Source organism: Mustelus asterias, chromosome 16, assembly GCF_964213995.1.
Source record: "Mustelus asterias chromosome 16, sMusAst1.hap1.1, whole genome shotgun sequence".
Lineage (NCBI taxonomy): Eukaryota > Metazoa > Chordata > Chondrichthyes > Carcharhiniformes > Triakidae > Mustelus > Mustelus asterias.
The window spans coordinates 57046322-57065365 of NC_135816.1; the positions used below are offsets into that span (position 1 = coordinate 57046322).

At 40.3% G+C, this 19044-nt stretch overlaps 1 protein-coding gene across 2 annotated transcripts in view; it reads left to right on the plus strand.

Moving 5' to 3' along the window:
* The first annotated feature begins 1944 nt into the window (after positions 1 to 1944).
* Positions 1945 to 19044, plus strand: part of slu7 (SLU7 homolog, splicing factor) — a 45205-nt gene continuing 28105 nt past the window's right edge. Inside the window, exons 1-7 of one of the 2 annotated variants that reach the window (XM_078231160.1) lie at positions 1945 to 2035; positions 4234 to 4309; positions 6318 to 6530; positions 8780 to 8933; positions 11264 to 11344; positions 15494 to 15658; positions 17894 to 17962. In XM_078231160.1, the coding sequence (XP_078087286.1) occupies positions 6358 to 6530; positions 8780 to 8933; positions 11264 to 11344; positions 15494 to 15658; positions 17894 to 17962 (642 nt within the window). In that variant the 5' untranslated portion in view covers positions 1945 to 2035; positions 4234 to 4309; positions 6318 to 6357. The remainder of the gene's footprint in view (positions 2036 to 4233; positions 4310 to 6317; positions 6531 to 8779; positions 8934 to 11263; positions 11345 to 15493; positions 15659 to 17893; positions 17963 to 19044) is intronic. The other variant, XM_078231161.1, reaches the window with a different exon arrangement.

The window sequence follows — 19044 nt, forward strand, 5'->3', positions numbered from 1 at the left end:
TTCACAATTGTTCAAGGCCAAATGCAGCCTCCCTGCTGCTCTCCATCTGAGATCAGCAAACACTCGAGCACTGGCCAAAGATAGAACTTCAGACCCTTCTGGTCTATCTGGCTCATTTCCAGATTGCATTGTGCATTTACAGAATTGTGCAGCAACAGAGGTTAAAGAGTAGATTTTCTGATTCCCTGCCAAAGCAGGCTACTTGGCCCACTCGAAACTCAATATCCCAGGCAATGAATGGGAAATAATTGGCAGTGCCCCTGTGGTTTTCTGAATTGTGCTGAAAGCAAGTCAGTCATTTTGACATGGGTGAGGAAGCTGAAAATCTATCCTTGTTACGTATGTATTAAGTTTCATTACAGTTCTGGATTGAATCTATTAATTTCTTCAGAAATGGCAATCTATCTGCCCAATGGCCATATCTGTGTTTTTCACCTTTGAATTGGTTACTTTTATTTTCATATTATGAAAAATGTTTCCCCGTGAAAGTAAGATATTAATGCTGATAACATATAAAGTGGACATATAGTTAAATGCCAATATACCATCCCAACCATTATTGCAAGATACTCTTTTTGCAACCTTGTGGAGTCCATGAGCCATGTCTATGTTCAGTGTTATAGGCTGCACAACCTTTTCAGTTTCCTTAAAAATCTTTATTGATGTTTTGTTTGCATTTCAGTCTCACGCTCCTGGTCTATGGGCACCTGGTGAGGAGGGGGGTGGGGAAGGAGGAGGACCTCCTCGTGAACCTGCTCCTGGGCCTAGCAAGGCATTCCATCAGCGGGCGATCGAGGGGGTTGTCCAACCTGACTGCCCGTCCCTCTACCATGGCTATATTCACGGCCAGGTGTCCCTGGAAAGGGAGCATGTGGTGTCCGGGGGCACAGTTGATGCTTTCCGTGCCTGCTGGGCACCGCAGGGATGGGGTGTATTATTGACCCCTCTAATCACATTTTAATTTGCTGTTTTAAGTTTCCTTTGTTTTTTGTTTTGGGCGGTTCCCCTCCTTTTAGGGAGCTGCCCTTTTTGAGTTGTCCCTAAGTTAATTTGATTTTGTTTATTTGGTTGGTACACTAAAAGAGGTGCCTGATTGCAGGTGATTTCTCCCAAGGCTGAATTGTTAAAGGCTTAATTTTATTTAATAATGTATAATTTTAGAAAGGGCACATCTTACAACATTTTAGTGCTATTTGATTTATTTTGAAGGTTCAATTATGCATCACTTTGAAATCGATTGAGTAATTTTTATAACAGATTAAAACATTGGAACATAAATTTAAAAGTTTGCATGTATCTTGTACATTTACTTTTTTAGTGGCGATGCTTTTAAATATCCCGAAAAATTTATTCTAATTTAATTATTTTTTCACTGTGACGACACTGAGACCCGGCCATCTTCTATGCAAACCTAGTGCACTTTTCTTGTAAGCTATGTTTATTTCAGATATCGTACTTAAACGGAGCCTGAGCATAAGCAACGTCCCAGGAGATTTGATAGTTTTATAAAACATGTTAGCATTTGTTAACGTCAATTGGGTCACTAGCATCGTAGATTCAAAATATTGCTCAGCGGGACTATTTTAAAAAGTCAAGCCCATCCTATTTTTTCATAATAGAATCCTCCTACAGTGCAGGAGGAGGCCGTTCGGTCCATTGAGCCTGCACCGACAATAATCCCACCCCCAGGCCCCATCGTACCCTGCTAATTCCCCGACACTTGGTTTTACCTCCTTGCTAAAGTGCACTCCCGCATAGATTTACAGTGATATTTTATGAAATTGTTCCATCGTGGGTGTTTTTAAAAATGTAACAGAGTTTTGAGTGAAGATTAATGAAGGAACATTACACTGCTGCTCCCAGAGAGCTGGCACTGCTTGGCCTCGGTGTGAAGTGAAGATGGCGGCTGTGGGCACGGTCTATCTGTTAGACTGGGAGCTCCGCGGAGCGGCCGGAAGTGCGGCCTTGTTTACAGGGCTGCGCAGCGCGGCGGTTGGAAGGTATCTACTGTCGGAGCTGAGGCTGTGTTTCTGCTGTGAGTAAAGACCGTCCAGCGTTAGCTTCAGCGGTATTGCGACCAGTTTCCAGTTGGCGGCCTGAGCCGATGTCCCGGACTCGGCACCTGGAGGCTCCGGACTGACAAGTGGGCCTCTCCATCGCCCAGGGGGACAGGCACCCGTCTGCCGGGAGGGAAGGGAGTGGGGGTGCATCACCAACACCCAGTTTAAAAGCAAATTACTGCATTTGCTGGAATCTGAAACCAAAAGAGAAAATTCTGGAAAATCTTAGCAGGTCTGACAGCATCTGTAAGGAGAGAAAAGAGCTGACATGGTCTGAATGGTCTAGTTTGGACCAGGGAGCGGCGCGGGCTTGGAGGGCCGAAGGGCCTGTTCCTGTGCTGTATTGTTCTTTGTTGACATTTCGAGTCCAGTGTCCCCAGTGTCTCCTACAGGCAGGAGGGGAGCAATCGTGGGCCCTGGTGGGGCAGTATGATGGCACATAGCACCAGGGACCCGGCTTGGGTCACTGTCTGTGCGGGATCTGCACGTTCTCCCCGTGTCTGCGTGGGTTTCGGGGTACTCTGATTTCCTCTCAGTCCGGAAGACGTGCTGGTTAGGTGCATTGGCCATGCTAAATTCTCCCTCAGTGTACCCGAACAGGCGCCAGAGTGTGGCAACTAGGGGATTTTCACAGTAACTTCATTGCAGTGTTAATGTAAGCCTACTTGTGACACTAATAAATAAATTTTAATTTTCCCCCTTTCTGGGCCCTGTATTCACCCCAACTCTTAATCATGCATGATATTTTTTCACTTTTCAAAATTCACCAATCAACTCACAGAAAGATCCTAGTCAAATAGCAACACCCACTGTGGGCATCTGATCTCAAATCTTGTCTGAGTCCCATATATTAAGTGCAGCCACAATATAATGCAGTGTTGGTTTGAGTGTGCCCTAATAGTGATCCCATGAAACTATTAAACAAAGTAGAAAATACAGATTTTAACAGCCTCATGTAGCATTACTAATTTGACAGGAAAATATCCTATTAGTTATTTATAGCACTGTACAGGTGATAACACTGATTTTGGTGACTGTCTCAGCCTTTATTAACATGTTCTGGACGTTGCACCACATGAACATGGAGACAGAAAATTCACATTTGGAGATAAGATTCAATAATTGCAACCCAGATAAACTGTGTGAGATCTTTTTCATCCAATAGAAGAATTGGAAGACTTTCCTTTTTGAATTATATTCAGTATAATTATTTCATACAATTCTATTTTATCAGTAATTTCATGGGGTAGAAAGATCAAATGATTCGAGCAACAAAATGGAATGATTGAATGACATAGGTCTTCATCAGTAGTGAGAAGCATTGGGGTCTCTGTAAGACCCAACCTTTAAGAGGCCAGAGGACAAATATTGAATGGTTCACAGTAGTATCTGTGTTTTCTTGATCAGGTCTGAAGACTGATGGCAGTGGTTAGCACTGCTGCCTCACGGTGCCAGGGACCCAGGTTCAATTCTGGCCTTGGGTCACTGTCTGTGTGAAGTTTGCACTTTCTCCCTGTGTCTGCATGGGTTTCCTCCAGGTGCTCCAGTTTCCACCTACAGTCCAAAGATGTGCGGGTTCGATTGATTGGCCATGCTAAATTGACCCTAGTGTCAGGGGGATTAGCAGGGTAAATGTGTGGCGTTGCGGGAATAGGGCCTAGGTGGGATGTGGTTGGTACAGACTCGATGGGCCAAATGGCCTCCTTCTGTACTGTAGGGATTCAATGATTCTATGGTTCTTCTCATTACAATATATCTCCAATATCTACTATGTAACACAACATTTCATTATAACATATAACAATACATGGCCTTCCTGTGCAATGGTAAAGGATCAAAAAAGAGCTCCTCTATTTCGCACATAATAAACTTCATTGAATGAAATCAACAGATCATGCTAAAAAAAAAGAAAAACCCTGTCACATATTGGTGTATATGCATGTATTGATGGAGGAATGTTTGTAAACATCTGGTATGAGAGAACAAAGAACGTGCATGGACAGTTACACTGGCTAAATTGATTGGTTTCAAAATTATTTCCCATTCAATGTTTGCTGAGAGTTTCATCAGGAAATCCTGAAGCTGCAGTATCCCGGCTTTGGTGATTTTACATTTTCTGCTATAGCAAAATTATGTGGCTTTCTAACATTTTTCATCTTGGTTCTGTCTGCAGGATTTATCAGTGCCACCTTGGGTGAAACTTTCCCCCAACATTGTGGAAAGACCTGACTGAAATGATTAAACTCGAAGTAAGTTTGCCTTTTTGAATAACTGTACATACCAATTTGCTTTTGTTCTTGAACCTGTTTCATAGTGTAAATGGGATCATTTGGCCACAGAGGAAGACTTAGAATAATGAAAAAGCAGCTTTCATTAGAGGGTGATCACGTTGTACTGAGCTGCCGGATAAAGTGGTAAATGCGGGGTCACTTTTAACATTTAAGAAAAACTTGGACGGGTTCATGGATGAGAGGGGTGTGGAGGGATATGGTCCAAGTGCAGGTCAGTGGGACTAGGCATAAAATGGTTCGGCACAGACAAGAAGGGCCAAAAGGCCTGTTTCTGAGCTGTAATTTTCTATGGTTCTATGAGGAGATTTGATAGAGGTGTTTAAAATCATAAGGGGATTGGCCAGAGAAGATGGGAAGAAACTGTCCTCACTTGTAAAAGGATCAAGAATGAGAGGGCACAGATTTAAGGTGTTTTGCAAAATAAGTAAATGTGATGTGTGAAAAAACATTTTTACTTAACGCGTGGTTTGGGCCTGGAATGCACTGCCTGGAAGTGTGGTGGAGGCATTCAAGAGCACATTAGATAATTATTTGAATAGAAACAATGTGCAGTGGTATGGAGAAAAGACAGGACAATGGCACTAAGTCATGATGCTGTTAGTGGAGAGGTAAACTTGAAATAATACTTTATTGGCTGTAAAGCACTTTGGGACACCTTAGGGTCGTGAAAGATGTATATAAATGCATGTTTTTCTTTTTTTATCAGCGAAAGGGTAGTGAAGAGGGGTTTAAATTATATTTGTGCAATTACTCTACCTATCAGGAAAAATTCATAGAACTAAATAAAATAATGCTGTTTAAAAACTAGGTGTAAATGGATATTAACTTAGAAATAGAACATTATTGTTAATTTATTTCTATTCTTTTATAGAAAGCCTGATGCAAGCATGTACATTTATCTTGGAGAATTATTTTTGTGTGTGATTAAAATGTATTTCTTTTCAGTGTAAACTTTGCATTGTCTTTGCTGAGTGAAAATTATCTGCAGATCAATTTTAGTTTAAATCCCTGTTAGTCTATTTATATTACTTTAATGTTCAGTTTTCAATCCTTTGCATATTTTTTGACCATGACTTGTGCATCACTCCCTGGGTTTTCTCAGCAGACATTCAGAACTTCTTCCGTTCCTATTGATAATCAAGGTCAGAAAAATTGATTTCATCTTTAACTTACACCAAACACCAAGTCTTAGTTTCAGTTTTATTTCTTCACCAATGTTTACAGTGTGTTCGTTTGAGTGACATGCAAGAGCTGTCACCCCATGAGTTTCTTTTTGCCAATTCTGACATTAAATAGTGCAAATGTTATATATCAATTAACACTGTCCCACTTGTGAACTAAAGTGAGACTAAGTTAAACTATTCCCATGTGGAACCTCAGGCAAAAAACTAGCAGTTCCAATTGGAAGAGCCACCACTAAGTTTGGTAAACTCAAAAATATACTACTATATAAACCATATTTAAAAACCCTCAATTGGCATGGTTCCTTACAATTACTTCCAGATATCCATTGTTTTATTTAGAATCAATCCATTTCTGAAGCTATTATTGTTGCATATTTGTGTTTTATGCTGCGTAGGCAGCATTGATTGCTGACCTATTACTTTGCTAAGGGTGTCCATTCGCTCAGTTGGCTGGATGGCTGGTTTGTGATGCAGTGCGATGCCATCATCGCAGGTTCAATTCCCGTACTGGCTGAAGTTATTCATGAAGGCCCGCCTTCTCAATCTTTCCCCTTGCCTGAGGTGCAGTGATCCTCAGGTTAAGTCACCACCAGTTAGTACCAATCACTCCATGATCATCTGGGACTATGACGGCTACCTTTATTGCTTTGTTGCAGAAAGAAGTCCATACGTGTATATTTGGGTACTCGTCATTTGGAAAGGAGTAGTCATTTTTAGTGAAAGGTGTTTGTTGAAAGCCTAAATTGGAAATACTTCGGTTATAATAAACTTTTTTTTTGCAGTTCACAGATTAAGATTAAAAAATCCTGAGATCAAAGCATTATGGAATCTGGGACTGTACAGAATATGAACCCGCCTGCCCCTGAGGAATCTGCCGGTGTGGTGGGCTTAGATGAACCAAAGAAGATGACCAGGGAGGATTGGAGAAAGAAGAAGGAATTAGAAGAGCAGCGAAAGCTTGGGAATGCACCAGCAGAAGTTGATGAAGAAGGAAAGTGAGTACTATTTCAATTTTAAATCTTTACTTTTTATTTGGTCAGCTGATTGGCTTCCTGGGGGAGAAACAGACTGAAGATTTGAAAATGAGAAAACTGTTGGATGTTAATTATATGGTTGGTGACTGCTCTGTCTGCTTACATGCCTTGACCACTACTGTGTGAACCTTTTTCTTATTTGTTGCTGTGGAGATTGCATTATTGGTGATTCACTGCGCATCAATGCTTAGCATATGGAACTCTTTTATTTTTAAAGAACAAATGATTCATAGTACCTGGAGTTGTCGAATCTTGGTAGAAAATTGGAATGATATTGGCATCATTCTGATTTTTTTTTAGTAACTCATTATTATATTTGGTTTTGATTAGCTGTAACATACCTACAAGTTGATGTAAGTGCTGATTAACTGGTATTTAATAAAAATGTCTGTGCTACATTCCTGAAAGACTGAACTTAGACCTGTTGTACTATTTTATTGCTAATAACAGATGTTCATTGGCATTGCACGCAGTGAGTGAATTGGATATGTTATGCAGGTGTGTTATTGGATGTAGCATTAAAAGAGCCTGATCAACATTGGGGTGAGCCTGTGATCTACTGCAGGCTTCTCCCAGGATTTGGAAGCTTGAGAAGTGGAATCCAATGCTCTAAAAACATTGAAGAGGGAGGTTTTAGGATCACTGAGGCATTTTTTGGGGATCTTAGATCATTAAGAGAAATACCCTGGGACCTGTGGAGGAAGTACTCTGGTTCTGTGAACAGCTATAGGACCAGGCAGTACTAAGAATGCAGTCTCGAGGATTATGAGCAGAACAACTCTGGGATGGGAAGTTTTATGACCTAGTAGAATTCTGAAAGGAATTGCTGGGATCTGGCAATTTTGAAGTTAGTAGGGTCTAATGCCCTTGTCAGCTTGGGGCCCAAATGATAATCCCATTGGCTTCTTTTGGACTATTTGCTCCTTTTGCACCTCTGTCCACATCTTTTAGAATGTCACCTACCATCAGCAGGTGGTTCCCATTTTTATATTCTTGCCTTAAAGCAGTCATGTGTAAATTTCTTGTTTACTGGATGGAAAATCATTATCTGATCTCTATTCCTAGCATGCACTAGAAGCACCATTAGTGAGTCTGCTAACTGTGTTTTTAATATAAATTGCTATAAATAAATGATTGCTGAATAAATTGTTCAGAGTTCATTGCTTATCATTTTACAGTTTTTTTGCGTAAAATTCGGCATACTTCAAAAATGGTTTCAGATTCTTAAATTAAACATACACGACCAAAAGTAGAAATATCATCTTGCTATTTACACTGCTGTCTGATTTAAATACTCTTATCGTTCCCCTTTGTTGTCTTTGTTTCTTGTGAGGGGTTCATAAGTACTGTACAGTTGTGATCTATTTGGATGCATTCATCACTTACCTATAAGAAAAATGTTGAATTCTGTCTGCAGCAAAGAAATTCTCAAATCCTCACTTCAGCTCATGTCTGCATCAGTTGAATACTGGGAATTCAGCAAACAGCATAAGTTCAAATGCCAGATGTGGTTGAAAGCTATCAGAGGAAACATTGAAACCCAGGCTTTTGGCAATGCTCCAGTGTTCAAATCAAACTTTAAAGATACCATGATCATTCAGTGGATACATTTAATCATTTTGTGATTTCTTTTTTTGTTTTGTTTAAATCCTATTTTAGGATGTGAGAGATTTCAATTATGAAAGAAGTAATAGTAGATATAAGAAAATTTTAGAAAGCATTTTGCACAATTTATAGAAGTGCAGTGTCCCAAATTGCACTATCAGGATGATTTACTCGCTATAAAAGAGTAGCGATTGTGTGACGCACAGCTTGACATGATTAACTTGGAAAATGTTTATTGCTGAGCTGCCTACAGGATTAACAGAGACATTCGGTACTTATACTGAGTTTTCAACGAAATGCCACCCCAAGTACCGAATTCATTATGGAAATAGATATTTTATTAAATAGATTACAAACCAGAGATTAAATTGTCCAAGAGAATAGGCTTAATATCACAATGAACCTTCCAGGTAGCCGACATTTTAATCAGGATAACAAATGGTGGAATATTCATTATGACATTCATGGATCGCAAAAATAGTTCATTTTCTATTGGAATGCCAGCTTTAAACATTGGTTGGCAAAAACTCAAGCCACGAGTTTAAATAAAAATTGTGTACTATCAAAATTTAAACTAACCTTCTGTTTTCACTTGCACCCTACAGAGACATCAACCCACACATTCCTCAGTATATATCATCAGTCCCATGGTACATTGACCCATCCAAAAGACCGACTCTCAAGCACCAAAGGCCGCAACTTGAGAAGGAGAGAAAGTTCAATTTAATTGTAGACTGGTACAAGAAAGGTGTTCAGGAGGTATGTGGAGTTTCAGCTTGTTTCCACTGAGATTCTTGTATTTATCATTTTTCAAACAAGTTTTAAAAACATAAAAAATATAGAGCACTGTCTAGTTTTCATTTTTGTAAGGAAATATAGTAGTTGTGGACTACTCAAGGTAAGTTCTTTGTAAGACCTGATCGTGGAGTATTCTTCAGGGAAAACAAATCAAAGACTTTGACTGTCTGGAAGAGGAATCCAAGATCACAAATTCAATTGCCTATTTTGTGTCAAAAGAACAAAGAACAAAGAACAATACAGCACAGGAACAGGCCCTTCGGCCCTCCAAGCCCGCGCCGCTCCCCGGTCCAGGATTGAATCCTGAATCCAGGATCCCCGCCCAATTTTCCAGCCTATCTACATACCAATATCCTATCCACCGAGCTGTCCCTCACAGCTATGATGCTTTGTTCATTACAACCTATTAACTTACCCCCACCCCCCCATTCCAGACCATGTGATCTCCAGGGAGAGGCGAAAACCCAGAGTGAAAAACCCCAGGGCCAATATGGGGAAAAAAGAATCTGGGAAATTCCTCTCCGACCCCCTGAGGCGATCGAAACGAGTCCAGGAGATCACAATGGCCCCGATCGGAAAATGCTTCCCAACCCTAGTCATTTCCACTTCCACGAACACCATATGAATTCCCTGCCCCCGAGACAGGTTCCCAACTATCCGCAGTCTCACTCTGTACTGGCACCAGCAAGATGATCGTAGAATGAAGCCTTGAAACGAGAAACCAGGAACAATTAGCCCGCGCCGCTCCCTGGTCCAAACTAGACCACTCTTTTGTATCCCTCCATTCCCACTCCGTTCATATAGCTGTCTAGATAAGTCTTAAACGTTCCCAGTGTGTCCGCCTCCACCACCTTGCCCGGCAACACATTGCAGGCCCCCACGACCCTCTGTGTGAAATATGTCCTTCTGATATCTGTGTTAAACCTCCCCCCCCTTCACCTTGAACCTATGACCCCTCGTGAACGTCACCACCGACCCGGGGAAAAGCTTCCCACCGTTCACCCTATCTATGCCTTTCATAATTTTATACACCTCTATTAAGTCTCCCCTCATCCTCCGTCTTTCCAAGGAGAACAACCCCAGTTTCCCCAATCTCTCCTCATAACCAAGCCCCTCCATACCAGGCAACATCCTGGTAAACCTCCTCTGTACTCTCTCCAAAGCCTCCACGTCCTTCTGGTAGTGTGGCGACCAGAACTGGACGCAGTATTCCAAATGCGGCCGAACCAACGTTCTATACATCTGCAACATCAGACCCCAACTTTTATACTCTATGCCCCGTCCTATAAAGGCAAGCATGCCATATGCCTTCTTCACCACCTTCTCCACCTGTGACGTCACCTTCAAAGATCTGTGGACTTGCACACCCAGGTCCCTCTGCGTCTCTACACCCTTTATGGTTCTTCCATTCAAATGGTGTCATTCAAAATATTTCAAGTTAATGAATAGGCCAGTGAAGGTGGAAGAGTTTGAATATTAGTGATTTATGATTAGGCATCCATACTCTCTAACTATGTAAAACTAATGCTAGTTTCATTTTTCATGTGGCCCGAGGAATCCAAGAATGTGACGCCAAGTCTGGTTTTTATTACAACTCGAGTGTCAGTAAATTGCATTATAGCAATGCTAAGGTTCTAGTACACACCTTGCAAGCTTCCAACAATGTTTAATAGTAGATTTGCTTTGTTTTTTTAATCAAGCTAACTCTGTTAGATTTCTAGATTTCAGCTACACAAATCTAGGTTTCAGGTTTGCAAAACAGTGTTGGTCTGAATAAAAGCTTGATGCCCTTTGTGTGACAGAACTTAAAATGGACATAACTCAAAATAATCTTTGTAAAATGATGGAAGTTACTTGTCATTAACAAATAAAAATAGTACTTGACGACAATGCAGCAACCAGGTCATAGTGTAAAATTATAATTGGTTGATATATGGTAGAAATTAACATTCTCTTCACATAACATCTTAAATATAGAATTACAGCTGATTAGCAGAAAGCTTTGGCATATAAAGAATGCAATCAATTATAATATTGTGCAAGAAATATGTTGGCCAACTAAGTTCTTAAAATATCATATTGGGCTGATATAACAAATGTGCGCTGCAGTGATGTGGCCAAATATTGTTTCTCAGCGTTAACAGAACTGGACAGCCCTATTAATTGGAGAATTATTTTCTATTTCGCTAATTATGTTTTGATCTGAATCCAATCTTTACATGCTATAAATGGGCATTTGAAATGTCAAAGGATAAAAGCTTAATGGTGATATTGTGTGCTCTCTTACTCAGGGTTCTGTTGTGACCAAATACAGGAGAGGTGCATGTGAAAACTGTGGAGCACTGACACATGTGAAAAAGGATTGTATGGAAGTAAGTGACTGTCAATTTCAAAGAGTGATTTTTTTTTTGTTGCACCTTTTTGCAAGTTATTTTCATGGAGCCTTTCTCCCAGTATTTCTTTGGAGCAGGTAAGTCAGAATGAGCAATAATTTATTTAGGTGTGTATCTAGAGAGGTACACCATTCCAGAAATAACCTTTTTACATCTGTTGCCTTAAGCAATGAAAAACGTGGTGCCATTTCTGAGTGGCTTTGGGGATAAGTTGCTTTGTATTTGTGACATTACTGGGCGTGTGGAAGTGCATAAGGATGGTTTGAAAATCTAATCTAATTTATACAGGAGGGTTTATTTGCATGAAGCACCACGCCTTCTAAGCTAATTTTACTACAGAAATTGTAAGGGGAAAGATATTCTGTTAATAGGTTTTATCTTAGCAGCTCTGCTGAAATATTACTAAGTTATCAAGATTTAAATGGATAGAAAATTCTGGTTAGAGTGAGTCCTTTAATCTGTTGTAAGATATGTAATTATAAAAAATACATTACAGCTTTGAATTTCCTGTCAGAACAGAAACATTTTGGATTCCCACCCTTCCAAGCCCATCTGCTAACACTGCCACTTTAGTTTCTAACCATGTCCTGAAGCAATTCTATCCATTCTCATAGAATCATAGAATGGTTACAGCACAGAAGGAGGCCATATGGCCATTCTTGTCTGTGAGCTGGAACAAATTGGTGTGTCCTGTTCCCCAACTCCTTCCCAACAGCCCTGCAATTCTTTTCTCTTAAGGCGCTTATTCAATTCCCTTTTAAAAGTTATAACTGAATCTGCCTCCACCACACTATCAGACAGTGCATTCTAGAGCCTAAGCGATTGCTGCATAGAAAAGGTTTTTCTTATGTCACTGTAAGATCTTTTTGTATAAGAGAGGCCATTTGGCCCATTGAGTCTGCACTGACTTTCTAACAGAGTATTTTACTTAGGCCCCCTCCTTCTGTCCTATCCCTGCCTAACCCAACACATTTCCCCCTCTAATCTGTCTAACCTACACATCTTGGGACACTAAAGGGCAATCTAGCATGGCCAATCCACCTAGCCTGCACATCTTTGGGTGCTCCGGTTTCCTCCCACAGTCCAAAGAAAACCCACTCAGACACGGGGAGAATGTGCAAACTCCACACAGACGGTCACTCAAGACTGGAATTGAACCCGAGTCCCTGACGCTGTGAGGTAGCAATGCTTGCCACTGTGCTGCCCCAATGCCGATTTGACTTGTATCAATGTCATCTGGTTCTCCTGTTACTCGGTCAATTTTGTATCACTGTCCCTTTTAGTCCATGAGCTTTTTGTGAGTCCATGTACACCACATCAACTGCATTATCTTCATCAACTCTCCATTGCTCCATCAAATTGTTAGTTCAATATATTTGTCTTTAACGAATTTGTGTTTGCTTTCTTTAATTAATCCGCACTTTTCCAAGTGACTCTTAATTTTGTCCCAGATTATTGTTTCTAAAAACGTTCCCATCTCTGCATTTAAATTGCCTGGCCTGTAGTTGCTGGATTTATCTTTTACCCTTTTTGAACAATGTAATATTTGCAATTCTCTAGTTCTCTGGCACCACCCTGGTGTCTAAGGAGGATTGGAAGATTATGGTGAACGCCTCAGTAATTTCCTCCCTTACTTTCCTCAGGGTCCTTGGATACTTTCATCCACTCCTCATAAATACAGCCAGCTTTTCTAATATCTCTATCGATTTTAGCCTGTCCAGTGTTTCAACTGCTTCCTTTTTCACTGACTTCAGCACCTTCCTTGGTATAAGCAGATGCAAAATACTCATTTAATATTTCAGCGATGGTCTCTGCTTTCATGTGTTAATCCTGTTATCTTTGCACTTCCAAAATCTCACTTTCCATCTTGTTTCCTATCCCTACCCCACTAGAGCCATCTGCTGCATTCCTATACTCTGCATTTTTTGGTCTGCCATTTACACATTCCGATCTCTTAATGGACACTCTTAGCACCATTCTCAACCTTTATCATCTCCATTTCCTTTGTCTTTTTGTCTATGCCATTCCTATCAACTAGAGCCCCCGCACTCCCCCTCATCCTCTCAGTATGGATCTTGCCCAATTTTCCTTGTCTTTAGCTCTGACAAAGAGCCAGCCTGACTCAAAACGTTGGCTCTATTCTCTCTCCACAGATGTTGTCAGACCTGGTGAGATTTTCCAGTATTCTCTGTTTTTGTTGTGAATAATTTATATCTCCTATGAAGACAACTGTAGACATCTTGTTTTTAACCAAGGCTCAGTTCTAACTGACCGTATTATGTACATAGGGAAGGTTCGTTTTTTGCTAAATACCTTGGCTGACTTGGCAACTTAGCATTCCAGAGTTTTAATTACCCCAAAACTACAATTTATATTCCTACAACATATGAATCATGAAATTGTGTATTGTTTGTACTATTTGTACAACTTTTGGATTCCCTTTTAGTTTAGCTGTCAGTCTCTTCTCTTTCTCTGTCTTTGCCTCTCATTTCATTTTTCACTTCACCTCTGAACATTCTGCATTCAGCCTTGTTCTCACTTGTATTGTCAACCTTGCGTTTGTCATATATGTCCCTTTTCTGCTTTCTCCTATTCTCTATTTCTTTCATTGTCCAAGAAACTCGAGATTTGTTTGGCTTAACTTTTCCCTCCAGGAGTTTAAGTTTATTTATTATTCTCACAAGTAGGCTTATATTAACTCTGCAATGAAGTTACTGTGAAAATCCCCTAGCCGCCACACTCTGGCACCTGTTCGGGCAAACTGAGGGAGAATTTAGCATGGCCAGTGCACTTAATCAGCACGTCTTCGGACTGTGGGAGGAAACTGGAGCACCCAGAGAAAACCAGTGCCACCATGCCGCTCATGCATCTCTTTAATGGCAACCATTGTTCTATTACAATTTTGCCTGAAACTCTTTGATTCCAATTCACCTGTTTTCCCCACCCTCCCCCACTGAAATTGCTCCTCCTCCCCAATTAAGTATTTTTACTGTAAATTGTTCTTTGTCTTTTTGATAGCGAAACTCGGCCTTCTGATACCTTGATCGCTGTTCCCGAAATGATCCCTTTCTGACACTTGATTCACTTCACCCACCTCATTCCATAGCAGCATATTCCAAAATCCCTCTTTCTTGTTTGGCCAGTAACGCATTGACAAGAAAATTCTTATAATGCACATCAAAAATTCATCCCGTTCTCTGCCCTTTACAGTAAACCTACTTTTGAACATATTGCCTTCCCTCTTACTCTGACCCCACCTGATACCTTACTTTACTACTTCTTACTCTAGTGCTATCTTTCTCTGCCAATCCATTATACACCTTGTTTCTCGTTTTTGTTTCTACCTCCTGGTTCCCATTCTTGTGCTAGCTTTGTTTAAGCCCTTCCAAATGACACATTTTAATGGTGCTTGCAACTTTGGGTTGCCCCACCCCCAGCTGCCTGCCACACTCTCTTCCTCCATCTAATTTTTAACCACATGGAAGAGCGTTGGGCCAAAGTGAACTTTGTAGCTTGGGTGCCTCCTGGCTACCTTTGTATGAGGTCTAGATGCTTTCTCCAGAATTTTCACTGGTGGACCTTACAGAGTTTGTGAGAAGATATGAAATTAATGTTCTTCACAATGGGAATTGGTGAAAATATAAATGTTTCCTATGAATTAGATGTTTTGATTTGAATAATGGTACATAATTGGGCGGCACGGTAGCACAGTGGTTAGCATTGCTGCTTCACAGCTCCAGGGTCCCGGGTTCGATTCCCGGCTCGGGTCACTGTCTGTGTGGAGTTTGCACATTCTCCTCGTGTCTGCGTGGGTTTCCTCCGGGTGCTCCGGTTTCCTCCCACAGTCCAAAGATGTGCGGGTTAGGTTGATTGGCCAGGTTAAAAATTGCCCCTTAGAGTCCTGTGATGCGTAGGTTAGAGGGATTAGCGGGTAAAAATATGTGGGGGTAGGGCCTGGGTGGGATTGTGGTCGGTGCAGACTCGATGGGCCGAATGGCCTCCTTCTGCACTGTAGGGTTTCTATGATTTCTATGATACAGAGAACTTTATATTACAAACTTGCAAATGCTTTCCTTAAGCTATGTTTGTACTGTGCTCTGACTGATGTTTCATATGTTTTTTGAATAGAGACCTAGAAAGGTGGGGGCAAAGTTTACAGGTGTCAACATTGCTCCAGATGAGCACATGCAGCCAACGTTTTCATTTGACTATGATGGAAAGCGCGATCGTTGGAATGGTTATGATTCAGAGGATCATATGAGGATTGTGGAGGAATATTCAAAAGTAGATTTGGTATGTAATAGAATATTTGATTTATTATTGTCACATGTATTGGGATACAGTGAAAAGTATTGTTTCTTGCGTGCTATACAGACAAAGCATATCGTTCATAGAGTACATAGGGGAGAAGGAAAGGAGAGAGTGCAGAATATAATGTCATAGTTAGTGTGTGGAGAAAGACCCGGTTAATGTATGGTAGGCCCATTCAAAAGTCTGATGGCAGCAGGGAAGAAGCTATTCTTGAGTTGGTTGGTATGTGTTTTCAGACTTTTGTATCTTTTTCCTCACGGAAGAAGGTGGAAGAGAAAATGTTCGGGGTGCGTGGAGTCCTTGATAAAACTACTTTTCTGAGGCAGTGGGAAGTGTAGATGGAGTCAGTGGGTTGGAGGCTGGTTTGCGTGATGGACTGGACCTCGTTCACAATCCTTTGTAGTTTCTTGCAATCATGGTCAGAGCAGGAGCAAACCAAGCTGCGACACATCCGGAAAGGATGCTTTCTATGGTGCATCTGGACATATTGCTGCATCTCTGTCCAGTCCAGTAGAAGAGTGATTGTGTAAAGAAGCTGTTTTCTCTAAAGAAAGGTTAATTACAGAGCTACCAATTGGTTTGTTATAATGAGTATTGTAGACATTCATATTGCAGCTGATAGAGAACAACTTATTTTTATCCATCCAGATCTCTTGCAGTGTTTAAACTGTGCTGTCTCAATGTTCTCTTTGTATAATTCTAAAATAGAGTTTTCAAAAATATTGTAGATGATGTTAATTTGCTTTTTTAGTACAGTCAGCTCCGTGGGTGTGACTGACTAGAGGCTGTTTTATAGCGACATCAGTAATTAAAAAGATCTAGGCTTTAAAGTTTGGGCTATTTTGGGAAGTACTGTTCAATTCAAGGAAATCATGCTACCTCCATGGGCTTCAGTAATTTTGAGGAGATCCGTTCAATGTAAGGAAATTGTGGAAATCTTGCAGCTTTAAGTTAATATTTCGTACTTAATATGGAAAGATAATATACTATTGAGGTTTCAACTGCAGGTTATGAAGAATGGGAAGGGAATCAGCACAGCAACAAATTTAGAAAGAACCAGCTCAGAGTGAAACAGTTGTTAATACTTGTGTTCATCATGTTTTCTCAGCATTCTAGCTTCATACTTTCTCTTTTTTGATGCTGGGTGGAGAAAAGTAAAGTCATCTAGGCTACTATTGGTAAACTGGCCTAAATTTTGTGGTGGAAATAACAGTGAAGCTGACCATTATTAAGGAGTAAATTTGACAGCAAACTCCTGGACCATACACACACACAAGTCACAAACATGCTGTCTGAGTTGTTCAGTTCTTCCAGAAGCTTAGTTCTAACTGTATTTCACCAAGTGACTTGGCATTCAAGCACATGAAAGATGGATACTTACCCATTAGATATCCACTAAACATGGCAAAGTTAGGGATTGTCTATTCAAGTGTAAGTAAATTCTGTCATGGGGGTAACACTGCCATGGGGTGATAAGTCTTAATTACTGTTAATCCTTCGCACAGAAAATTTACTTTTTAAAGCATGGAGTCTTATTCCATTAGATTTTAATTATTACAGATCAAAGAAAAGCATTCACACTAGCAAGTGAATGGCGAGAACTTCTCTCCTGGAACGAGCACTTAGTCCAGTTGAGTCTTAATATCCTAAAGGATCACCAATTGTCCTAAGCCCATAGATTTCTTTTTGTTTCAATAAAAATTATAATAGAGGTTGAATAATTCATTGTATTGCCAGCACTTTAAGCAGCACACCAAATTATATAAGAGGTTTTTACAGGATTTAATGAGAGTTGATTTTTCTTTTAGAATAAATAGCAGTAAATCTGTTTGGCTAATGGGATTTAGTACATAATGTACAATACATTGAGGATAAGGTTATCAACAGGACAGAAGACCATCATTTAATTAGTCAAACAAAGTGCTGAGAGATCACACAAAGATGTAAATAGCTGTGTATGTTGGGTTTGATCTTGGGAGCATTCTTGTATGTATCAACCTGAAGTGACTAAAGAGTTGCTCTTCAAAAAAAAAGTATTTGTATAGTGTTGTTTAGTGTAGAAAAATGCCAAAGTACTTTGCAGACGTGTAATAATAATTAAAATAAACATCAGCATGCAAGTACTGAGAAAAGTCAACACCGAGTATTCTGCAAGACCTATTAGACTCGAACTGAAATGTTCTGTCACTGTTATTTAAATTGTCAACTCTCGTTTAGGCCAAGAGAACTCTGAAAGCTCAGAAACTGCAGGAAGAGCTAGCATCTGGAAAGTTAGTGGACTATGTGGTGAGTATAGTGATCATGATGTTGCTCCATATCTATAATGGTATTTCACTGGGCTGAAACTGTAGAGATAATTTTGGAACGGAGAATGTTGGAAAATGTAATATTTTTTTCTCTGCTATATACTTAGCCGCTAACCCAGGTATTCATCATGTAGAGCAGGGCTTGTCAGTATTCTGACACAAGATCACATATTCTAGATTTGAAAAGAATCTATTACTGAATCACCTCTTTGCTTTAAGATTGCATGGTAAAACTGATGAAAAATAGCTTCACACTGCATCTTAAACTATCATCCTGGAAAGCCTATGTTCTTAGGAACACTGTGAGCTGTTAGTTGGGTTCTGCTCCTGGAACAGATTTTAACAGCTTTCTTTAAAAACAAAATACTTCAGATGCTGGAGATCTAAAATAACAACAGATACTAGAAAAACTCAGCAGGTCTGCCAGCTTTCATGGAGGAAGAAACAGAATTAACATTTGGAGACCAATATTGCTCCTCTTCAGAATTTGAGAGGTAGAAATGTGTTGACTTTTATGCTGTTGATAAAGAGGCGGGATCAGGTGGAATAAAAGAGAAGTTCAGGGATGGGTTATAAAGCAGGAGCGATTACATGCCAAATATGCCGTGGAGCAAGAGGCAAATGTAGTCAAGAATAAAGCATAGGTCCAGTATAGGTGTTAGTGGCAGAATAAAGGTCAGCTCAATCTGAAAGCGAGAAAAAAATACAGACTGGCACTTGGCAAACAAAAAATCAAAATGGAGGATGGAGTCCATTGTCTGAAGCTGTTGAACTCTATGTTCAGTTCAAAATGCTGTAAAATGCCTAATCAGAAGATGTTCCACCAGCTTGTGTTGCGCTTCACTGGCACATTGAAGCAAGTTGAGGACAGAAATGTGAGCATGAGAGAAAGATGGTGAATTGAAATAACAGCTGACAGGAAAGTTAGGGTCATGCTCATAGACTGAGTGAAGGTGTTCAGCATAATGGTCACCCAGACTGTGTTTGATCTACTCGATGTAGAGGAGACTGCATTGTGAGCAGTGAATATAGTAGAATAAATTGAATGAAGGACAAGTAAAT